This window comes from Chrysochloris asiatica, unplaced genomic scaffold (assembly GCF_000296735.1).
Source record: "Chrysochloris asiatica unplaced genomic scaffold, ChrAsi1.0 scaffold00064, whole genome shotgun sequence".
Taxonomy (NCBI): Eukaryota; Metazoa; Chordata; class Mammalia; order Afrosoricida; family Chrysochloridae; genus Chrysochloris; species Chrysochloris asiatica.
The window spans coordinates 7,671,900-7,695,450 of record NW_006408582.1 but is presented as its reverse complement, the minus strand read 5'-3'; the positions used below and the strand labels follow the sequence as shown (position 1 = coordinate 7,695,450).

Sequence of the window (23,551 nt, the reverse complement as noted above, 5' to 3'; positions counted from 1 at the left end):
CAGTGAAACAGGACACCTGCAGAGCCTTTGCAGTGTATAGGGCCTTAGGTGGAATCCGGAGATGTATCCAGAACCTTCTGAGGTGGGACATTCCCACTAGAAAGGACAAACAGACCAGCCTGGAATAGCTAGAGCTACAGAAGATACATCTTCAAAGAAAGAGCATCAGGAAAATCCCAAAACAAAAATGTCAGTATGACTGGCTATTACAAGAATAAGCAAGTTGTTAACCAGGAAGCCATCAAGGCAAGCAATCAAGTTCCTTCAGGATAAAACCCCGTCTAAGACTGAAACTCAAAGGGAACACATGAGAAGGCAAGTAAGCTTGCTGATGACCACATTGGTCTACTGGTGAGTGGAAGAGGGGAAAAGGCAGCAATGAAGAAATCGGCTGAGTTCAACCATGTTCCATAGACTCCCATTGACCTGCAGATGAGAGAGAGAAGAGGCAGGGCTGGTTGGTCCAAAGTGTGGTGAGACTTGGGGACACCTGAGCCCACAGACAAGGACATAGCCACAGAGGGCTAGAGCTGAGAGGTAAGCATCCAGCTGCTATGAAGTGAGGGGAGATGCAGAAGAACACCCAAACTTGCAGATAGTACCTATTTGACCTAGCCTTGATGGCTTGATAATCAGAACTGGACTAGAGGAAGATTTAAAAAAAAAAAAAAAAGAACAGAACAATTTTTGCTAAAGGAAACAAGGGTAAATTGCTACAATTTGATGAACTTGACCTATACTCATGGAGGTTGTTGTTGTTGTAGTAGTTGTTGTTGTTGTTAAGTGCCATCGAGTTAATTTCAACCCATAGTGACCCTGTATAGCATTTCCAAGGAGTAGCTAGTAAGCTTGAACCAGCAACGTTACAGTTCAAACAAGGTAGTAACTCTAAATATCAACAAAGAGGGAAGGAGTCTTCACATCAAGCATCAATGCTATCCCCTCTGTACACAGGGTAGATAGGGATGGGCAACTTAGACATTGGCTACCTAAAATGAGGGGGTGATAAAGGCATGAAGTGACTGACTTAAAAGGTTTCAAGGGGGAGTTTAGTTTAAGAGTCTGTGAGAGAAGAAAGTGCCCCCACTGAATAGTTTTCATCTTGTCTAGATGGGTCTGGTTAAAAGAGATGGGGATAAGATTCTTATGATTCAACAGAGAGTAATTGTTAGCATGACTAATTATGACTGTCCAAATCATAAAAGGTAGAAGTTTTGTAACAAAAATGGGGGAGCAGTTAATCTTACAGTCCAGAAACAGAGGACCTTAGGACCATCAAGGGTGAATAGCACAAGCGGAATGTGAGACATTACCCAGAGAAGCAAAGATACCAGAGATGGAGGCAGAGATGGGGACATGGAGAGAGGGAGCAGCTGAGGACTCTAGGTACATGGAAAGAGAGGGACTAAGAGTTAGTGGCCACGAGGCAGACTTGCAGAATGTGCCCTTTGGTGGTGTAAATTATTATATATACCTGAGTGTTTTTAAAAAAAGAGCTAACGTGAATAGAGAGAAATGCTGTTGACTAATGGTACATGGAGGGAATTGTAATCATTGTAATGAAACAAGGTGTATGATTTGTTGAATGTAAAACTGATGATCTGCCCTATAAACTTTGACTCAATTCACAATAAAACCTTAAAAAAAATAAATTAAATTAATAAATTTATTAAAAAGAGGAAAATCAGAAAGATTTCGTAAACGTTAAGTGTCATGGAGTGGCTTCCGACTCATAACAACCCTGCATAGGGTTTCCGTGGAGCAGCTTACCCTACAGCACCTTGTCGTCCAGTGCTTATCATACAGCATCACACCAGAGCTCCTAGCACAACAGAAATGAAAATGAAAAGAAAAGCCACAAACAATGAACTCAGTGAGGACAATTATGTGGATCAATGAAACCAGCAGCACCAACAAAACCCACAAAGAAAAATGACAGCAACCAATTCATACCTTCTTGTTGTTATGTGCCGTGGAATTGGTTCTGACTTATAGCGACCCTGCATAGGGTTTCCAAGGTTGTAAACCTTTACGGGAGCAGAAAGCCTCATCTTTCTCCCATGGAACATCTGGCAGTTTCGAACCGCTGACCATGAGATGAGCAGCCCGATTTGTAACCACTATGCTACCAGAGCTCCTTAATTCATACCTACTATGGATAATTACACTGAATGCAAAATGGATTCAATGTACCTGTCAAGAGAGAGCAGCAGAATGAATAAGAAAGCAGGATCTTTCAATATGCTGTCTATAAGAGACACATTAAAAAGATGGAGACAACCTAAATACCTATCAACAAGAGTGAGTTAAGCAAACATTTTTATATGAACACAGAAGAATACTATGCAAGGTTGAAGAATAATGCTGAATCTGCCAAACACCTCACAACATGGATGAACCAGGAGGACTTTATGCTGAGTGAAATTAGTTAACCACAAGCAGACAAATATCGTATGAAACTGCTGTTGTAAAAAGTTAAGAAAATATTCTCTTGATAAAAGAAACATTCTGTGATGGTTACCAAGGAGGTAGCTGTTATGGTTAATTGCTGTTGAATCAGTTCCAACTCATAACAACCCTGTAAGGGTTTCGAAGGAGTGGCTGGAGTGGAGGAAGGAGCTCTGGTATTGTAATGGTTACGAATCAGGCTGCGAACTGCAAGGTCATCAGCTCGAAACTATCAGCTGTTCCACAGGAGAAAGATGAGGTTTCTGCTCCTGTAAAGATTTACAGCCTCAGAAACCCTGAACAGGGTCTCTGTGAGTCAGAACCAACTCCACGGCACATAACCACCAGAGGATAATCACGTGTTAACAGGAATGACAAGGCAGGGAATATACAACAAGAGGGAGATTTGGCAGAGGAAAGATGAAGGTAGCAGAGATACAGGGAGGGATGCAAAATGTGAATCGTCGAGGTAAGTACCGTTAATTGATGGTACATGGAGGGGTTTGTAATCATTGTAATATAGCAAAGTATATTTGTTGAATGTTTTTGTTTAATTTACAACAAAAAGTTTATTTAAAAAAAAAAAAAAAAAAAGGCAACTTGGACAACTCATGTTCAATCAAAATTTGTGATTCTGGCCCAGGGATCTTCAAACACCTGCTTGCAGCATGATCTCCCATAGGGTTTGTGCAAACACAGACTGCCAGAGTCAGGTTTTGGTGGAGTCAAAACGTTTGCATTTCTAACAAATTTCCTGGTGATGCTGATACTTTTGGTCCTGGTGCTACACTGAGAACCCCCAGTCCCACCTCAGGAAAGGGGCATACCTAGTACTGATGGGCCAACGTATTTCTTGTTCTCAGTGTATTCAAGGCCTCTGGGCAGCTGAGAATAATGGAGGATTGCAGGATCGGATCATGGAGAGCATTGGTATCTCTCTAGTAATAGATTCTCTTTACTGTAGCGATTGGAGTACTTTCTGGTTCCAGGCTCCTTTTTCACTCTTAAAAATTGGTGAGGACTCCCAAAAGCTTAAATCAACGCAGATTGTAACTGTTGATATTTACTATACTAGACTAAAACCCACTGGTGCCAAGCCATTTTCAATTTACAGCGATCCTATGAGACAGGGTAGAGCTTCCCCATAGGGTTTCCTGGTATGGTGCTCTAGAGTAAGCACTGAACTGTAAAGTCAGTTTCAACTGCAAGATCAGTGGTTCAAACTCACCATCCGCTCTTTGGAAACCCTATATAGGGTCACCATGAGTCAGAACCGACCTGACAGTACTTAACAACAACATTTATGGAAGCAGACTGTCTCATCTGTCTCCCATGGAGTGGCTGGTGAGTTCAAACTGCTGACCTTTCAGTTAGCAGTCTAGTTCTTAACTCTGCTGTGCCACTGGGGCTACCTCACTAGAAATTAAAATTCTAAAATATTTATTAATGCATTTAAAAATAATAATCCTATGTCCATGGCATATTGGCATAAATAATGTATTTCTATTAAAAACATAACTATATTTGCCTTTAAAATATTAGGAAGGAAAAAAAATATTAGGAAGAAGCATGGCACTGTTTTACATTTTTCAAATTCTTTTCAGATCTGGTTTAGTAGAAAACAGCTGGATTATCATAGCTGCTTCTGTGCTCAGTGTATTTCGATATTGCATGTTAAGTAGCATCTGGAAAATTCCTCTGTTACACACTCATGAGAGAATGGCAATAAAAAAGGAAAACAAAGTATTAGTGTTTTTACAAAAGTGGTTTTTGTCATGGATCTCCTGAAAGGACTTTAGGGACCCTCAGTTGTCTCCAGATTCCCCTTTGAGAACTGTTGCATTTTTGAGTGTCTTTATGCCAAGTCGCTGTGAGTCAGAATCAACTGGAGGATAACTAACAGCAACAACGTACACCAGGTGGAAGTTCCTGGGGGGCACAAAGCGTTAAGTGCTTGGCTGCTTACAGAAGCATTGGAAGCTTGAGGCCACCCAGTCACCTTGGAAGAAAGCCCTGGCCATCTACTTCCAAACAATCAGCCACTAAAAAGCTCTGGTAGTGTAGTGGTTACAAATGGGGATATGAACCTTAAGGTCAGCAGTTTGAAACTACCAGCTGTTCTGCAGGAGAAAGATGAGGCTTTCTGCTCCCATAAAGATTTACAGCCTCGTAAATCCTGTACAGAGTCACTATGAGTGGGAACCGACTCCACGACACAAACCACTACCACCAAAAACTGAATGGATCACAGTTCTACTCTGACACATGGGGGTTCTCCATGAATTGTGTTGATGCCACCAGCAAATGTTTATTTCGTTCTTTGTTTTCTCGTGCCAGGTGATTTCTAATGCTCACAATAGCCCTTACGGATTCTCTACCATTTTGTTGCTTAGCTAAAACAAAAAGAAGTTAAGTAACTGGAGCAAGATCTAGGTGTATGATTGGGTCGGGATATTGATTTAAGCTTGTGTGATTCAAAGCTTATCCACATGCCTCCTCCAAGCCATACTGGGAGATTGGACTATATTCTGTATCCTGTGGGTCTGCTCAATCCAGGATAAACTCAAAGTCCTGATTCTAAAAGTGACCTTAGGAGAAAGAGGCTTTCTAATTGCAGACCTAGTAAAGGAACATTTTTTTTTGTTTCAGAGATTACAGAGTCACTGTGGAAAAATCAGTGTCTCTATTCTTCTGTTATGGCAGCTGGTTTTTAAAGTTTTCTGTCCTCTAAGTGTTCTGGGAGCGGTTTTGTTCTTAAGAACAAAGCCCCTTGGCTGGGCACACTGCTAGAGATCCAAATGAATGACCTGCCCACTGAGAGACACCCTGCGGTTGAAGTGAATCCAGCAGCTGGGCTGGTGATGCTGGGTGAGGAACTGCTGTTTATGAAATCTTTCAGTAAGGAGATGTGCGGGCAACATCACTTCCCATCTCTGGCCCTAAATTTCCTAATCTGCAAAAAGAGAGTGTGTGTGAATATCTTGGATGACTTTCAAACACGTAATAGCTTTAAACTTCTCTCATCTTGTTAAATCTTGAAGCAAAAGCAGATTTTTGGTGATTGAAATCTACCAAGTAATAAAACAGAATATTTAGGTAGCTCTCTGGTTCAGGGATGGGAACCAGGGACTCTGCCTTTTAGTCTTCTTTCTCCCAACCCTGTCCTAACTACTCTCTAGGTCTGGATGAGACCTTGTGGCTTTCTCCCAGGTGTGGCTCTGTAGAATAAGCACTGGAATGCTAACCATAAGGTCGGTGGCTCAAACCTTCCAACTGCTCCTTGGAAACCCATCCTGACTCAGTGACACTTAGCGACAGCACACAACACAAGTCTCTTGAGAAGGACCTCTGGTGGTGTCAGTGGTTAAGTGCTCAAATGTTAACTGAAAGGTTGGATATCCAAACCCACCATCCATTCTTTGGGAATAAGAAGAGGCAGTCTGCTTCCATAAAGATGGTGTTACTTGCTACGTGCCACTGAGTCAGTTCCAACTTATAGCAACCCTGTGTTCAACAGAATGGGACACTGCCAAGTCCTACACCAGTCTCATAACATCCTTGTGTTTGAGCCCATTGTTGCAGCCACTCTGTCGATCCATCTCATTGAGGGTCCGCATTTTTTTTTTTTTTTCTGACCTTCTGTTTTTCCAAGCATGATGTCCTTCTCCAGGGACTGGTCCCTCCTGATAACATGTCCAAAGTATGTGAGACAAAGTCTTACCATCTTAACTTCTAAGGAGCACTCTGACTGTACTTCATACAAGACCGAGTTGTTCATTCTTGCAGTCCATGGTATTTTCAATATTCTTCACCAACACCATCACTCAAATGCATCAGTTCTCCTATGTAACTCATTCAATGTCCAGCTTTTGTATACATATGTTGTTGTTAAGTGCCATCGAGTCGGTTCCGACCCATAGCGACCCTGTACAGGGTTTCCGAGGGTGTAAATCTTTACGGGAGTAGAAAGCCTCATCTTTCTCCCGCGGAGCGGCTGGTAGTTTCGAACCGCTGACCTTAAGGTTCGCAGCCCGATTCGTAACCACTACGCTACCAGAGCTCCATATGAGAGGATCCCAAATGTCGTGGCTTAGTCAGGCTTAGTTTAGTCTTAAAAGTGACATCTCTACTCCCCCCTTAAAGATTTATAGCCTTGGAAACCTGATGGACAGTTCTATTCTACCCTATAGATTTGCTATAAATTAGAATTGGCTCTTTTGCAACTGATCTCTCTTGAGGACTCAAGGCCATTGCAGGCTCATCAGCTTAAGGAAGGCTGCACGGATGGGTGCCCTGTAGTTTCACCTCCTGCTCATATTTGCTGAGCTGTGGGTTAATGCGCTGGACTGCAAGGTTGTTTGAACTGCAACATCAGCGGTTCAAACAACCTCAGAAACCCTATACAGGGTCGCTATGGGTTGGAGCCAACTCAGCAACAACATGAAGAGGCTTAGATATCAGAGTAGGAATGATTGACTTTTCTTATTTATAGAAAGAAAGGGATAGGGGCGGGGGGCAAGAGCCTTGGGTAGCAAAGACAAGTAGAAATGACCAGGTATTTCCAATGTGACTTATTCTATTTTTCAAGTCTTAGGATTCTTAATGTTATCTCTTAGTCGTTGGATATCACACATCCCAAATTAGAAATCAGAGCATGTTAAATGTATTCTAGCCAACCCCTTCCACCTTCCTAGACTCTTTCCTCTCTACCTGTCCTTAACTAGACTCACATGGGTAGATGAATAGTTGGTTGGATAATTTGGAGAAGAGAGTGTGATGTGCACATAATGTGTGTCTATAACCATATATAGTGTTCTATAGGCAGATTTCATGTAGAAGAATTGATGCCTTTGAGTTGTGGTGTTGGAGGAGAATACTAAAAGTGCCATGGACTGCCAAAAGAACCAATAGATCTGTTTTGGAAGAAGTGCAGCCAGAGTGCTCCTTGGAGGCCAGGATGGCTAAGCTTCATCTCTCATACTTTGGACGTATTGTCAGGAGGGAACAATCGCTGGAGAAGGATGTCATGCTGGGTAAGATGGAGGGTCAGAGAAAAAGAGGAAGACCCCCAGTGAGATAGATCATCCAGGTGGCATTGTTGATGGTGTCAAATGTGGTAGCGGCAATGAGGTTGGCCCAGGATCGGCCATTGTTTTGTTCTGCTGTGCATGGGGTCTCTATGAGTCGGTTCTGACTCGATGGCACCTGACAACAACAACAGGCAGATTTCAAGCACCAAAACCTGCATTTGTTTAAAAATCTAACCAGATGAGATGCAAAGTAATATAAAAGATAATGTGGGGAAAGGACATTCTAGATAGTAGTCAAAAAGAAAGGTGAAGGATGCCCCAGTATTTATTTTCTTCTTTCTCCTTCACAGTGTTGGGTCATCTTTAACCCCTAGAATATGATAACTCACTAATTTACATGGACAGTTGATGGTTAGTTATGGGGTTTATTTTTTAAGTTTTTTTTTTTTCCATTATAAAAGTAACTCATGCTTATTACATAAAAAGAAACAGTTTTGAATTGTGCAAAATAGAAAGTATTGTGGACATGCATGTGTGTGTATAAAAAAGACTTAATATAATTGGAATCGTAGTTGTTTCTCATTTAATGGATCTTGGACACATTTTCTTTTCAGTGCGTATCTGTTTACAGTGTTTTATGAACCATTACAAAAAATGAGAAAGAGAACATTCTGCTCTTACAGCCTTGGAAAGCCTGTACAGGGTCACTATGAGTCAGAACCAACTCAGTGGGACACAACCAACCAGTGTTTTGTGATACAGGCAAACCATGATTTATTTCCCTTGGCTTCTATTGAGGAACATTATTTTGATGGTTTATCAGAGCTGAATAGATTTTTTAAAAATATATACTTTTATTGTGAACTGAGTAAATGTTACAGAGTAGATCATGAGTTTTACATACAACAAATCATGTACTTTGCTTCAATACAATGCATGTTATTGTTGCTGTTAAGTGCCATTCAGGCAGTTCTGACTCTTAGTGGCCCAGTATGGGTTTCTCAGACTATAACTCTTTGAGGGTGCAGAAAGCCTCATCTTTCTCCTATGGAGCGGCTGGTAGATTTGAACTGCCTACCTTGTGGTTAGCAGCCCTACTTATAACCCATTACTCTACCGGAGCTCTTTGAGAGAGCCAAATATCAGGCTTACCAGCTGGCATTCTAATTTCCACTTTGCCGTGTATAAGCTACCTGGCATGGAACAAATAATGTAATGTATCTCAACCTGAGTTACCTATCTGTAAATGGACCAGCCCACTTCAGTGCACCTGTGAAGAGCAAGCATGTCAATATGGGTGAAAGCCCAGACCAGTCACGGTAGTGGCACCAGAGTTCCTATAGGTTCTTGCACAGCCATCTCTCTCTTGTCTGACTGGCCAAACAGTAACGTAAAAAGTCAACAGCTCCTTTTTTTAATCCAGTGTTCAGCTGCCTCCATTCCGGAGCACTTTCAGTCTCAGTAAGCACTTGGGCTGTTTTCTGATCTGTTTTGGAAAGCAGTGCCCCAGAGTCCTAGGAGAGTTTGAGTAATTGCTATTAATGTAGACTGAATATGAAGCAGAATGGCCCCAACCCACTGAGCAGAGGGACACTCCCATCTTTCCTTCTGGTATTAACTGTAAAGGGACGCAGAGGCTGGGCTGAGCTCTTGCACTATGGAAGCTGCTGTTGGTTTCGGTGGCATTTCCATGGCTTCATCAGTGAAACAATAGAATCAATTAAGTGCATCTCTGACACAGACCTATTCTCACATCTTGAAAAGAACAAAAGAAGAGATTAAAGAGGACAAATTCTAGGGTTGATGGTGAAGGGGAAAAATATCTATGTGAGACCAGGGGAAGCTTGTTGGAGAAGGAAGTCTGCTGTGACCCTCCCATTTGCCGGACTGTCTGTGGCATCTGAGGTAGTGGAGAACTCCACTCCTGGCCTGCACTTGGGTGAAAAGTCTAAACATTTTCCTTCATTGCATTCTACCTTTCTTTGGCTCCTTTGAAAGCTGGTGAGTTAAGTACATAGTGTATGGCCCCCTCAGAACCAGATGATTCTGTAGGCCCCTCCCCTTTCCCTACTCACCCATTCCCCAAATCAAGAGTTTTCTTGAGGTAGCAGGTTACAGTACTAAGAAGCAAATAACCACTTTTCATTTTTAAATTACATTTGCCTTTATTGATCTTTAGCTTACTGCCGTCAGGTCAATTCCAACTCACAGAGACCCTATAGAGACCGAGAAGAACTACTCCAGAGACTATCTGAGAGTGTAAATCTTTACAGGTGCAAGCAGCCTCTCATCTTTCTCTTAACAGAGTTGCTGGTGGGTTTAAACCTCTGACTTTGATTAACCTACTGCATCACTAGGATTCATTTGATTTCAAAAGTGAATTTCCGTTATCAAATTGATAATGAGATCTATACATGGACATGTTTATCAGACAGTGGGAAATACAGGGGACTCTGGAACACCATGGGTTTAAACTGTGCAGGTCCACTTATAGGTGGATTTTTTCTTGTTGTTTTAATGCCATCTGATGCTATCAACTCTAATCATCTCACGAGCAGTTTGGGCAGTAAATTGCTTATCACAGTAAAAAGTGATGTCTCAAGGTTCTCATGTATTTTTCATTGTGCTTATAGTACAATACTGTAAACCGTGAATAAGGCAATGAGACCCATACGAACTACTATTCATGATGCTGAAAGTGCTCCCAAGAAGCAGAGAACAGTCATGACATTATAAGAAAATGTTTCAATTGATTGATATGTACAGTAAATTGAGGTGTGATGAGTTGTGATTGTCCACTATTGGAAAAAAAAAAAAAAAGCCGGAAAGGAAATTTGTGAAACCATTGCTCTCCTGCTAGGAGGATCTCAGCAAAAGTCAGATTCTAAGAAAAGGGTTGGAGTCCTGGTGTGGCGCTGTGGGTTAATGCGCTAGACTGCAAAGTCGGTTTGATCCTCAAGGTTGGCGGTTCAAGCTCACCAGCCTCTCCTCGGAAACACTTACAGGGTCGCTATGGGTCAGAACCGAATCAACTGCATTTAACAACAACAAGAAAAGGGTTGGGGGAAGATAGTGTTGTCGGGTAGGAGGCAAGGGGCTAAGAAATCAATCAGTGACTGGGATCGCCTGATTTCATGGGTGTTCTATTGTTTTTCTGTTCTGTTTCATTTATTTCTGCTCTAACTTGTTGTGGCCCTGTAGGATAAGCACTGGATTGCTAACCACAAGATTGACTGTTCAAACCCACCAGTCACTTCTCAGAAACTATATGCAGATCACTGTGAGTCAGAACTGACTGAACGGCACTTAACAACAACCCTAAACCCATTGTCATGAGTCGACTCCGACTCATAGTGATCTTTACAGGATCAGACAGCCTCACCTTACTCCTGAGGAAGGGCTGATGGGTTTGAAATACAGACTTTGCAGTTATCAGCCCACCATCTAACCAATAGAACCACAGTGGGCCTTTTCTATTTGTTTGAATTAAAAGATTGTATTGATTTTTTACTCTTTTTTGGTGTGTGTGTGCTTGTTGCTATAAACTGATCTCAGAGCTCTGCGTTTTTTGCTGTGTCTCAGAGGTTTTGGTATGCTGGTTCTTTTTTTCCTTGTTTGATACTATGAAATTTTAAATTTCATCTTTGATTTCTTCTATTAACCCAGTGATTTAGAAGCACAATGTTATTTAGCGTCTATTTTTTTTTTTTTCCTTGCTCTTTCTGTTAATTGATTTTTACTTTTATAAGGTGATGGTCTGAGAAAATGCTTTGTCTTATCTCAACATGTTGGATATAAGGAGGCTCACTTTGTGGCCTAAAATGTGATCTATTTTGGGAAACAATCATGTGCGTTGGAATAGAATGTATATGTTGCTGTCATTGGGTGAAGTGTTCTGTATCTGTCCGATAATACTGATCTAGAAGCCCTGAAAATCAAAAGAAGTGAGAATTAAAAGTTTCCTTCTATCTATTTAAAATAACCTTGGGGAACTTCTTCCTCTCTTCCCTTCTGCCTCCTGCCTTCTCTCTCTGGCAGAGGTTACCTTCCTCACCCTGAATAAAAGTCTCTAGATGGGCAAAAAAATAAAAAATAACCTTGGGGAAGACAAAGGAGAATAGTTAATGGAGAGGTCAAGAGACCTGGATGAATGCCTATGTTGGTTTCGCATACTTATATTCATTCTTTGTTTCGTACACTCCTGTGTCTACTTTGACTCTTGAAACTCTTTTCTCCTTAAGCAACCTCAGAGTGCTCTTTGAAACAAAGCTTCTGCTATTCACAGAATTCCAAAGGCTTTGTTCCAGGAGTTTATTTTAGAACAAGAGCTGTCTCCAGTTTGCCTGCCCCAGGTAATAGCTTTTGGGCAGTAATGGAACCAGTTAGTTAATTTGTCTTTGTTCTGTAGGACACTTCAGCTTCTCTTCTAGAGGTGAATTAGCTTGTTTGGTGAATATGAGCTGCATGCAGAAGATTAAAAGCCACAAACCATGTGGTCATTTAAAAAACAGTCCAGCCAAAGTCTTTATCTTCCAATTCTTTCTTCTCTCTTTCCCTCTCTCCTCCAACCTATCCCCATTCATCTAGTCTTTATTAGATAATCTCTAGACTGTTAACCTCAAGGTTGGCTGGTGGATTTAAACCACCAACCTCGGGGTTAGTTGTTGTTGTTGTTATGTGCCATGGAGTTATTTCTGACTCATAGTGACCCTGTATAGGATTTCAGAGCAACAACTGATAGATTCGAACCACCAACCTTGGGGTTAGTTGTTGTTGTTGTTACGTGCCATGGAGTTATTTCTGACTCATAGTGACCCTGTATAGGGTTTGCAAGGAGTAGATAGTTGAGTTTGAACCACTGATCTTGTGGTTCAAACGGACCTTGTAGTAGTAGAGTGCAAACCTTTTGTGCCACCCAGGGACCTCAGAATACTGCAGCTACTATTCACTACCACTTGTTATTGTTGTTGTTGTTGTTAAGCTGCTTCGAGTCAGTTCTAACCCATAACGACCCTGTATAGAGTTTCTGAGGAGCAGCTGGTGAGCTTGAACAACCAACCTTGCAGTTCAAACTGACTTTGCAATCCAGCACATTAACCCACAACACCACACTATTTATGTATGTCTCGACATTGTAACATGCAGTCATTATTTAATCCTTACAAAGCCTCCATTTTATAGATGATAAAACTATGTCTCTGAGAGATTAAGTTGCCCAGTTAATAAGCATCAACACTGGTGCTTAAAGCTATGTTTGTTTGACTCTAAAATATATCCTTTAACTTCTTATGCTTGGAATTCAAAGGAAGAAATCCCTACTCCACAGGGCAGACAGAAAATCTATCATTGTTCTGAGAGAGTACTAAGAGTAATTAGTCCAGGAACAGAAGATCCTAGGATCATCAAGGGAGAAGAGCATGAGCGGAATATGGGACCCTGTCTAGAGAAGCAGCCTGCAACAGATATAGAGGCAGAGATGAGGACATGGAGAGATAGAGCAGCTGAGGACTCTAGACTCAGGGGAAGAGAAGGCTATGTGCTGGAGGCCAGGAGGCCAGTTTGCAGAATGTGCCCTTGGGTTGTTTCAATGATTATATATATTCCTGAGTGGTTTTGTGTACATCCCCCTCCCCCCCCAAAAAAAAACCCACAGAGGGAATAGAAGCAAATACTGTTGAATGATGATGCATGGAAGGGATTGTAATCATTGCAATGAAACGATGAGTGTAAAACCAATGTTCTCCCAGGTAAACTACCACTCAATTCACAATAAAAATGAAAAACAAAACAACAACAAATAAACAAGTGCTATCTGTTTACATTAACAACCTGCAATATGCCCATGATATAACCTTGCTTGCTGAAAGTGAAGAGGACTTAAAATACTTAACTGATGAAAATCAGTATGTAATCCATCAGTATGGATTACATCTCAATGTCAAGAAAACAAAAATCCTCACCACTGGACGAATAAACAACATTCTTAATTATGGAGAAAAGATTGAAGTTGTCAAGGACTTTATTCTTCCTGGATCAACTATCAACACTCATGGAAGCAGCAGTCAAGAGATCAAATGACGTATTGCATTTTTAAAGTGTTGAAGAGCAAAGATGTCAGCTTGAGGACTAAGGTGTGCCTGACCCCAGCCATAGTATTTTCAATAACCTCATATGCATGCAAAAACTGGACAGTAAATACAGAACACTGTAGAAGAATTGATGCCTTTGAGTTACGGTGTTGAAGGAGAATATTGAAAGTGCCATGGGCTGTCAAAAGAACCATTAGATCCGTTTTGGAAGAAGTACAGCCAGAGTGCTGCTTAGAGGTCAAGGTGTCCAAACTTCATCTCTCATACTTTGGACATATTGTCAGAAGGGACCAGTCGCTGGAGAAGGATATTGTGTTTGGTAAGATGGAGGGTCAGAGAAAAAGAGGAAGACCCCCCAACGAGATGGATTGGCCAAGTGGCAGCATCGATGGATTCAAGCGTGGCAACAGTAGTGAGGTTGGCCCAGGATTGGGCAGTGTTTCATTCTGCTGTGCATAAGATCGCTATGGGTCGGTACCGACTCGATGGCAATCTAACAACAACTGTTTACAAAGGAGCTCTGGTTGTGTAGTGGTTATGAATTGGACTGCGAACCTTAAGGTAAGCAGTTCGAAACTACCAGCTGCTCCGTGGGAGAAAGATGAGGCTTTCTACTCCCATAAAGATTTACAGTCTTGGAAACCCTGTTCAGAGTCACTGTGGTCAATTCCAACTCCACGGCACATAACCACCACCACCATCTGTTTACAGGATTAATTAAACAGAGTCAGATGGGATCAGCTGGTCACAGAACCAGAGTACAAATCTTTCTTCTCTTTGCCCTGACTCTCCCTGTTAATCTGATGTACTGATGCACTTTTTTTTTTTTTGTAATCTGACACTATAGCATCACTTATGCTACTTCCTTCCTATGTTTCCCATTTCCATTCCTCCTTCTTTCCTAACCTTTCTGAACTTTGCCCTTGGGTAAATGCTGTCCCTTTGATTGATCATTCTAAGGTATGCATACATACCTCCTAGTGCTATTACTGCCTTTAACACTTGACTGAAATTTTACCTGGTGTGAGAGTTCAGTTCTAGACCTGGAGGGTTGCTGAGGGCTGACCTGTAAGCCTCATTTTTTTATGATGTTGAGTTTTGTTCCACATTTTCTCCCACTCTGTCTAGGACCTTGTAATGTGATCCCTTCCAGAGCAGTTAGTAATAGTTGTTGGGCACCATCTAGTTCTTCGGATACTCATGTGGTCCATTAGTCTATTAGACTAATTACTGTGCCTTTGATTTTCTTCACTCTGCTTCAGAAGGGGAGAAGACTTTTAAGTCTTCAGTCACTACTTACCAAAGTAGGATGTAGAACATTGTTGTTGTGGATTATGTTAAGCCAATTAACTTTGGTGCCCCTGAGACCATGGTCCTGAGCCCCTTGTCTCAGCAGACGTTTGGTTATGTCTAAGAAGTTTCTATAACTTTGTCCTTGTATGTTCCACCACCTTCAGGCATATATTTGCAGCATAGGTAATTACACATGGAAAAATATCTCCTGTCCATATTCATGAGTTTCGTTCCACTCTCCCACACCTGTTCAGTGTATCCATCCATGCATCTGTGGAAGATTATGTCGATAACAGTATTTTATCTCTGTTCCCTTTGAACTCTTGCTTTCCTCCCAGTTTTGTCCCCTGCCTCCATCATTTTTTCCCAGCTCCCCTCTTCGTATATCTTGCCTTCCCCATCACCCAAGTTAATATGTGTCTACCTTCTAGTTAGTGATTTACCTTGATGTACTTTTATGTGGGTGGAGAGACTTATTTACCTTTTTGTTCTCTTTGATTTTTTATTGATCCTTTTGGCATCTGTTTGCTCTCATGAGGACCCTTTGAGAGCCAGAGTCCTGCCCAGACCTCTGGAGATCACTCCAGATACTGCAGTGCACCCCTGAGCTTATGAGCAGCAGCCACTTCTGGGATGGGGACTCTTCTCAGTAGAAAGAAGTAATGAGTGATGGTGACATGCAGGGCAAACCAGGGCTTTCATCGATCACTCAGAATGTGCTTCCTCCCTCAGCAATTTCTTGCCTTGGTATTCATCACATTGCAGAAGGCCCCCATTGATTCTCCATTATAATATTACAAATGGGAAGGGATTGTAATGAACACAGCAACATGGCTTTAATCAGAAATACTCCAACCATGGAAGCAGCCTTGTCTGATGATAAATATTCCCTTCCGTGCCCCTATCTCACAGATCCAGAGCTCTCACCATGTGCACTGTATAGAACAAAGAGATTGTAGTCTAGAGCTGACCTGACACAGTGTGCAAGGACTGAGGACTGCTGGGCATTAAAATATCTTCCTCTCGGGAAATGTTAAGCAGAAGAAGGAATGTAACACAGGAGGACATTCAGCTCCTATTCTATCCCTGCGTCAGTAGCAGATGATGCCAAAAACAAAAGGAGGAGTTTGCACCCCTGCCCTTAAGGATGGGAGAAGAACACATTAAAGGCTCTGTAGGGTCAGAGGTCTATTTAGTTGTGGTGGGAGAAGACACCATTTGGGATGAATAAACTTAGGGAAGTAGGTGTTCCTAGTGGAAGTTACAAAGCATTAAACCAGGGGGGTGAGAAAGCAAAGCGCCCACTCAGAGAATAACCTGCCATCTAGTTTGGCTGTTACCGAGGGCACATTCAGTAGCACATTTGGAAAGGAAGAGAGAAAAGGAGGTTGGCTTGACCATAGTCCTACTCTCATTCCCTTTTCTTTCTTTTTTTTTTTTGAGAAATGAGCCAAATGCTTTAGTGTTGGATTCACACGGCTTTGGAGATGGGGGGCAGGAGGGACCAAGGCCAAATTCTCAGTGGGGGTGAGCCTGTCTGGCTGATTTCCACAGTGAGGAACGGGGAGCATTTCTTTCTTGCTGAATTCATTTATCCCCAAAAGAAGTATCAGAAGTTTACCATCCCCCAATGATTGGACTCCTGATGTGGCACTGTGGCATAAGCACTGGACTGGATTTAGATTGCATCTGTGTTTCCCTCCAGAGCAATCATTACAGGGTCTAGGGCATGCTGGGTGCACAGGGACAGGTAGATGCAAAATGAGCTTCCTGTGGTCTTCTGAAAATCGAAGGGAGATCTCAATCAGGTAAAGACCCACTTCTTTCAAAAAACCACCAGATCAACTCACTCGCCCGATGAGTCTTGTGGCTGCTACTCAGCTTCCCTCTCCTGTTAATAGCAGTTGGCATGGGTGCTTTTGTTCTGCACATGTTGGTGGTCTGCTCTTTGAGATGCACATTGGTAGAAGACAAGGAGGGTAGCAGCCCCAGTGTCTCTGCTCTCCCATGCTGGGGTCTGTGGATCCCTGTCGCCAGGCTTTCTAGTTACTCAGCTCCTTACACATGCAGCTGCTCCTCTGCGGTTTCTCACACTTTTGGGATCTCACATTGAACCCCACTGCTCATCGGTGGTAGAGTTGTGCTCTTAACACCACTCACCCAAGGGATTTGGGGTTTTCCATTTCTGGGAGCCAGTCACTTCCACGTTTGCAGGTCTTGGTACCTTGGGACCTCAGCTCTATCCATCTGGGCTGTGGCTCTTCATCGGGGCCAAGGTCCTGGCCCTCGATTGTCAGCCCAGACCATCTTTCTCTTCGCTTTGCCCCAACGGCAGCCTCTTATTCCCTTTTTAGTGCTAAGACCCTGTCAAGGACTATATTGTAGAAGGATCTTTATGCTTATTGCAGGAGCAGATGCCCCTGATAGATCCTGGTCTCAGCTAATATTTATTTATTTATTTATTTCTGTAACATCAGATGCAAGGGCAGATTGGATTTAGATTTCCCTTATTTGCTCAAAACACCCATGGATCCTAGAGACCCCAACCACTGAAAGATCTAGAAGCCCAGAGGCTCCATGTCTCCTCACCCCACCCCCTGACCTATATTCTGTGTCTGAGGTTGGCTGAGGTCTCCTGTATGGGGAGCAGGGGAGGAAGGAAGAGAAGCTGAGGGTTCAGATCCCAAGTCTCCAGCAAGAATCTCTACTGATAGGCGGACCTATCAGTAATCACAGGCACTTCATGTTGTTGTTGTTAAGTGCCGTCGAGTCAATTCCAACTCATAGAGACCCTGCATAGGGTTTCTGAGGAGTGGCTAGTGGGTTTGAACTGCCGACCTTGTGGTTAACAGTCCAGTGCTGATCCTACAGCGCCACACCAGGACACCAGGCCCTTCATAGCAGTTCCCATTTAACACTGACCTCCATCCTCTGAGTCATCAGCAAAGGGCCAGGATGGACCACCACCTTGTAAGTTAGCATCTTTAGTCCAGTTTCCCTAAGGGGTAGTTTCCACTTTCTCCCACAGACTCACTATAAGTTGGAATCGACTCAGTGGCAATGGGTTTGGTTTTTACAAAATCTTTAAAGAAACAGATCAACAGGTCTTTTTCTTATGTGGGGTGGGTGGTGGATTTGAATCACTGACCTTTCCATTAGCAGCTGATCACTTAATCATTATACCATCAAGGTGGTAATGACCAAAGAAGTTGGTTTTTGAAGTTCCTGCAGCAAGATTAGATGATTAGATAGGAAATTCTGGGAGCAATGAGTTTATATCAATGGGAAAGAAACAACTTGGAAAAGGAGGTTTACAGTGGTTGTACAACTCAAGGACAATGCAATCAGTGTCACTGAATCAGACCTGTTGTTGTTATGTGCCGTGGAGTTGGTTCCAACTTATAGCAACCCTGTATAGAGTTTCTGAGGCTGTAAATCTTTACGTGAACAGAAAGCCTCATCTTTCTTCCACAGAATGGCTGGTAGTTTTGAACTGCTGACCTTAAGGTTTGCATCCCAATTCAGAACCACTACACTACCAGAGCTCCTTAATCGTACTTGTGTTGTTAAGTGCCGTCAAGTCGATTCCGACCCACAGCGACCCTGTACAGGGTTTCCAAGGCTATAAATTTTGACGGGAGTAGAAAGCCTCATCTTTCTCCCACGAAGCAGCTGGTAGTTTCGAACTGTTGACCTTAAGGTTCGCAGCCCAATTCATAACCACTGCGTAGACACTGTTAAATTGGTGTATAGACTGCTGTGTATGTGCATTCTCAACAGCAACAAAATTACTACTATTTTTAATTAATTGAATGTGGAACTGCTTTTGGCTTTTTAATTTGGCTTCTCAGAATCCTTGGAATCTATCACCTTGCTTGTTTTTTTAAAACCACTGTGAACAACCTAAACCTGCACCAGCCGTACTCCCCGCTCCCCCCCCCCTTTTTTTTTAAGTTTTTATTGTGAACTGAGTGATAGTTTACAAGGGAGAACATTGGCTTTACACCGTCATTACATTGCAGTGATTACAATCTCCTTTGTGCATCATCATTCAACAGTATTTGCTTCTACTCCCTCTGTGGTTTTGTTTTTGTGTTTTCATGTACACAAAACCACTCAGGAATATATAATCATTTAAACAACCAAAGACCATGTTCTGTAAGCCTGCATCCTAGCCACCAGCACACAGTCTTTCTCTTCAATCAGCATATTTCCATGTTATATTGTGTATCAAGACTTCATTCCTTTATGACTGGTACTCCATTGTGTGTATGTACCACATTTGCTTTATACTTTAATCTTTTTTATTCACATGTGTTTCAATATGAAAAATAAAATGAATGCAATTCTAATGAAATGTAGCCTGGATGGTACAGTTGATTGTAGTTCCTTGCTTTCAGTCAGATGGGGCTCTGGGGAAACGGGGTTTTCAAGATCTCTGAGGGCCCTTCATGTTGCTTTCTTGTTTCAGGGAGTAGCTGAGGCTGAACTGGAAAAGAACCTGACTCGGACTTTCAAAGGCATATTCAGAAGACATGAGGAGGTGAAGGGTAGGGGATGTGGGATGGCAGGAAGGGGCTGGATATGCATGAAGTCAGGGCTGTGGCCGTGAAGGTCTTTGAGTGGCTTCTATCTGAGGTTTGAGGCTTGGCAAGATCTGGGAATTAGTAACTAGGCCTTCTTTTCTTTGACTTACGTGGTCAGAATTAGAGTCTTCATTAATGAAGCCAGTGGGAAGCCCACTTCTTCACTGTCACACACAAGGGCTATGAAGTTAAGATCAAAGAATCATTATAGTAATGATGATTTGGAAATCATACTGTTGTTACCATCAATATTTTATTACAAGGGGACTTCAAAAGGTTCATGGAAAACAACCCATTATTTTTGAATTCCATTTTCCACAAACTTTTTGAAATCCCCTTGTATGCATAATTGACTTATCATAGTCCAAAATTAACATCTCTAACCCTTATCCTAAGGAGTTCCTGGGTAGCACAAATTACTAAGTGCTCAACTACTAGGTGAAAAGTTGGTGCTTGGAACCCACCCAGAGGCAGACCTGGAGATCTGCTCCTAAAACATCAGGCTTTATAAATCCCATGGAGCTGTTCTGTCTTGCCTACATGGGGTTGCCATGAGGCAGAATTGGCTCACTAGCAACTGATGATGACAAACTCTTGTCTTGAAGCAGCCCAAGAAGCTCCAGATGCTTTAACTCCAATAGCCTCCACCCTCCTGTCTTACATATCATTAGTCATCACCACCTCTGTGGATGTATTTTCAATGCTTACTTAGATTAGCCTACGTTGTCATGTGTCTTTGCTGCCTACTTACATCTCACTCCTTCGTGTTGCCTTCAATTTCTGTCTTCCTGAACTGCTTTCTGTCAGTAGGGATCTGTGAGTTGCAAACTCATCATTTTTTTTCTGGAAATATATTTATTTTACTTTAATCTTAAAGACTAGTTTATCTGAGTATAGACTTCTCAGCTGAGATTTACTTTTTTTTGCTTTTTGCTTTTTAGAAGCTTGTTGTTTATGAAAACCTACCTCAGCTATACCTTCTTATATACTTGTCTTTTCTCTGATTCTAACCTGCAGTTGGTGGGATGCTGTGGGTTAATGTGCTGGACTGCAAAGTCGGTTTGAACTGCAAGGTTGGCAGTTCAAGCTCACCAGTCACTCCTCAGAAACCTTCTATGGGGTCGCTATGGGTTGGAACTGACTCACCAGCACTTAACAACAACAATCTGCAAATGAAGGTGCCGTGGTAGCATAGTGGTCCCACGAAGGGCTGCTAACCACAAGGTCAGCAGTTTGAATTCCAAGTGCTTTGAGGCAGTCGGCTTAATTGAAAATTCCAGCCTTGGAAACCCTATGAGACATTTCTACACTGTCCTATAGTGTCGCTATGACGAGTAGTCACCTGAAAGGCAATGGGTTTCATGGAGTTTACATTGCCAAGACCCGAAGGAGAAAGATGAGCCTTTATGCTTCTGTAAAGATTTACAGCCTCAGACACCCTATACAAGCTCACTATGAGTCGGAATCAACTCCTTGGCACACCACCACTACCAATCTGTAGATGAAATGGGTCCCGGTGGCACAGTGGGTTAAACATTGGCCTGCTAACCCAAAGGTCAGCAGTTCAAACCTACCAGCTACTCCATGAGAAAGAGACTTGGCAATCTGCTTCTGTAAAGATTTACAACCTTGGAAACCCTATGAGGGCATTTCTCCTCGGTATTGCTCAGATTGCTTTGAGTCTGAATACACTTGATTGCAATAGGTTAATCTGCAGTTTCACCCATTTTGATATATCCTTTTTAATTTCAATTAACCCTTTTTTTATTTATAAAGTTGTATTTGGTTCTTTTCAAATCATTCTGGTCTCCTGTTCTTCTTCAGTGTCTTGTTTTGTTCTTGCTTTTCAATTCCTTCTTTTATGTCTTTAATAATTTTAAACATACTGATGTTCATGCTACAGATTTCTAAAAGTTCTATTATTTGCTGCTCTTGTGGTCTTATTTTACTATGTCCTTTGTTTGCTGCTTCTTGCTGATAGGGCCATGGGGCTTTTTTGGTTTTTTTAGGGGATTGGGGGTATTGTAATTTTGAATTGTGAACTCATTTTTGACAGCACTTAATCTGTAACAGTCTGCTTCAACTTTGATTGAGGAAATGACCCTCAGGAGAGATTGGGCATTTGCTTCAACCAGACATCCGGGTGGCATTACCAGTCTAGCCTCACTTTGTGATGGTGCTGGTTTATTCTCCTTGTTGTTGTTGTTAAGTGCCGTCGAGTCAGTTCCGACCCATAGCCACCCTGTATGGGGTTCCGAGGAGTGGCTAATGAGCTTGAACTGTAGACCTTGCAGTTCAATTCGACTTTGCAGTCCAGCGCATTAGCCCACAGCGCCACACCAGGACTCCTTAGGAGTTTCAAATTGTGCATATAGTGTAAATCCAAACCCTTGTGAAATACTTGTGAAAGCAGACTTATAGCTATCACTTCCCAGGGGAGCATTTTCTGGTTTTCTCTTAGAACCAAGTTGAAACAGGCAGGTGCTTAAAATCTCTCTGTCCCATTTCCTTTGACCTCTGGAGCTGTTGAGACAGGTGGATTTTTCCTAACACACCCTTTCACTGTGGGTACAGCAGTTCAGTGGCCTTAGATTTCCTGCATTTACTGTGAAGGGGCTAGGAGTATCTCATTTCTAACTTCCTACCCTGGTGTGGCACTGTGGGATAAAGTACTGAACCGCAAGGTCGGTTTGAACCATAAGGTCGGTAGTTCAAACTCACCAGCCGTTCCTTGGAAACTCTATACAGGGTTGCTATGAGTCGGAAACAATTTGGCAACACCATCCTGGTGTGGCACTGTAGGATAAGCTAACTGCTAACCACAAAGTCAGTAGTCCAAACCCACCAGCTGCTTCTCAGAAACCCTACACAGGGTCTCTTATTGTTGGACCCCACTTGACAGCACTTAATAACACCACCCACCATGGACCTAAGTAAGGTCTTATCTCTTGTTCCTAAATTTGCCAGGATCCCTGGTGGAACATGGCTAAAGTACTAGGCTGCTAACCGAAAGGTTTGCAGTTTGAACCCGCTAGCTGCTCCATGGGAGAAAGATGAGGCTGTTGGTTTCCATGAAAATTCCAGCCTTGAAAACTCTATGGGGCACTTCTATTCTGTCCCATAGTGTAACTATGAGTTGGGATCAACTGGAAGGCTATGGATTTAATGAGTTTTACATTGCCAAGATCTGCCAGTGCCATGGAGCAGCTCTGGTCTGGCTCTCAGAGACCTTTGCTTGCCAAGTTCCCACTTTGCTTTGACCCCTGAGGTTTTGTTAAACTCTCTTTGGAGTTTAGCAAGCATATATCATTATAGCAGTTTTTTTTTTTCATCTAAAAGATTTTGTAGATCTTTTGTTGGTTAGGGGTCATCAGATGACCTGTTCCAGTATATTTCCTTCACCTCACCAATGACATTATTTATAACTTTTCTCCCTACAGTCTTTGATTGCCACAGCTTCCAAACTGGGTAAGAAACATTCTTGGAAGAGAAGGGAGGTGGAGGGTATAATAGGAACATGCTGAACACTCAATGAGTTTTTCTCCCCTGGGCAAACACCAACACCTGCCATACCCCACATAGGTTTCCCAGAGTGGAACAGTCCTCACCCCCAACTTGGGCCAGACCACACAGCCCCTGGTACCTTACTTTTAGGGAGCTCTGCACTTGAGATCTTAAACAGTAAGAGAGAGGAGGAATCAGAGACTGGGTTAGACAAGTAGCTTTTAAAATAGTGAAGGAGCTAAACCAAGAGTAGTTTCATCCTCAGCAGCATTTCCACCTTTAAACACACACAGCCCTCCTGGAGTGTAGGCAGTGCTGTGGACCAGCGTCCTCTTGTTCATCAAGCCCATTTCAAAGGCTGACATCGCCCTTTATCTCAGGCCTGTACTCACCCTTGCTGAGTCAACTATGGAAAATGCTCTGGACAATTCAGTTTGATCTAGGTGCTTTACGAAGGGGCTTCAAATAAAATTCTTGGGGGAAAAAATCCATTATCTTTAATTCCATTTTCCTATGAACTTTTTGAAGCCCACTCATTTCCTCCCCACCCCACCCCCCAAATAAGAGAAAGAAACTGCACCACTTGGGATAAACAGCTGTT

The 23,551-nt window shown here is 42.4% G+C and overlaps 1 protein-coding gene across 1 annotated transcript in view; it reads left to right on the top strand.

Annotated features, from left to right (window-relative positions):
- The window catches only part of EPHX2 (epoxide hydrolase 2, cytoplasmic), a 75,527-nt gene that overhangs the window by 43,372 nt on the left and 8,604 nt on the right, over nt 1-23,551 (top strand). The window contains exon 13 of the mRNA XM_006864436.1: nt 19,332-19,410. Coding sequence (XP_006864498.1) covers nt 19,332-19,410 — 79 coding nt within the window. The remainder of the gene's footprint in view (nt 1-19,331; nt 19,411-23,551) is intronic.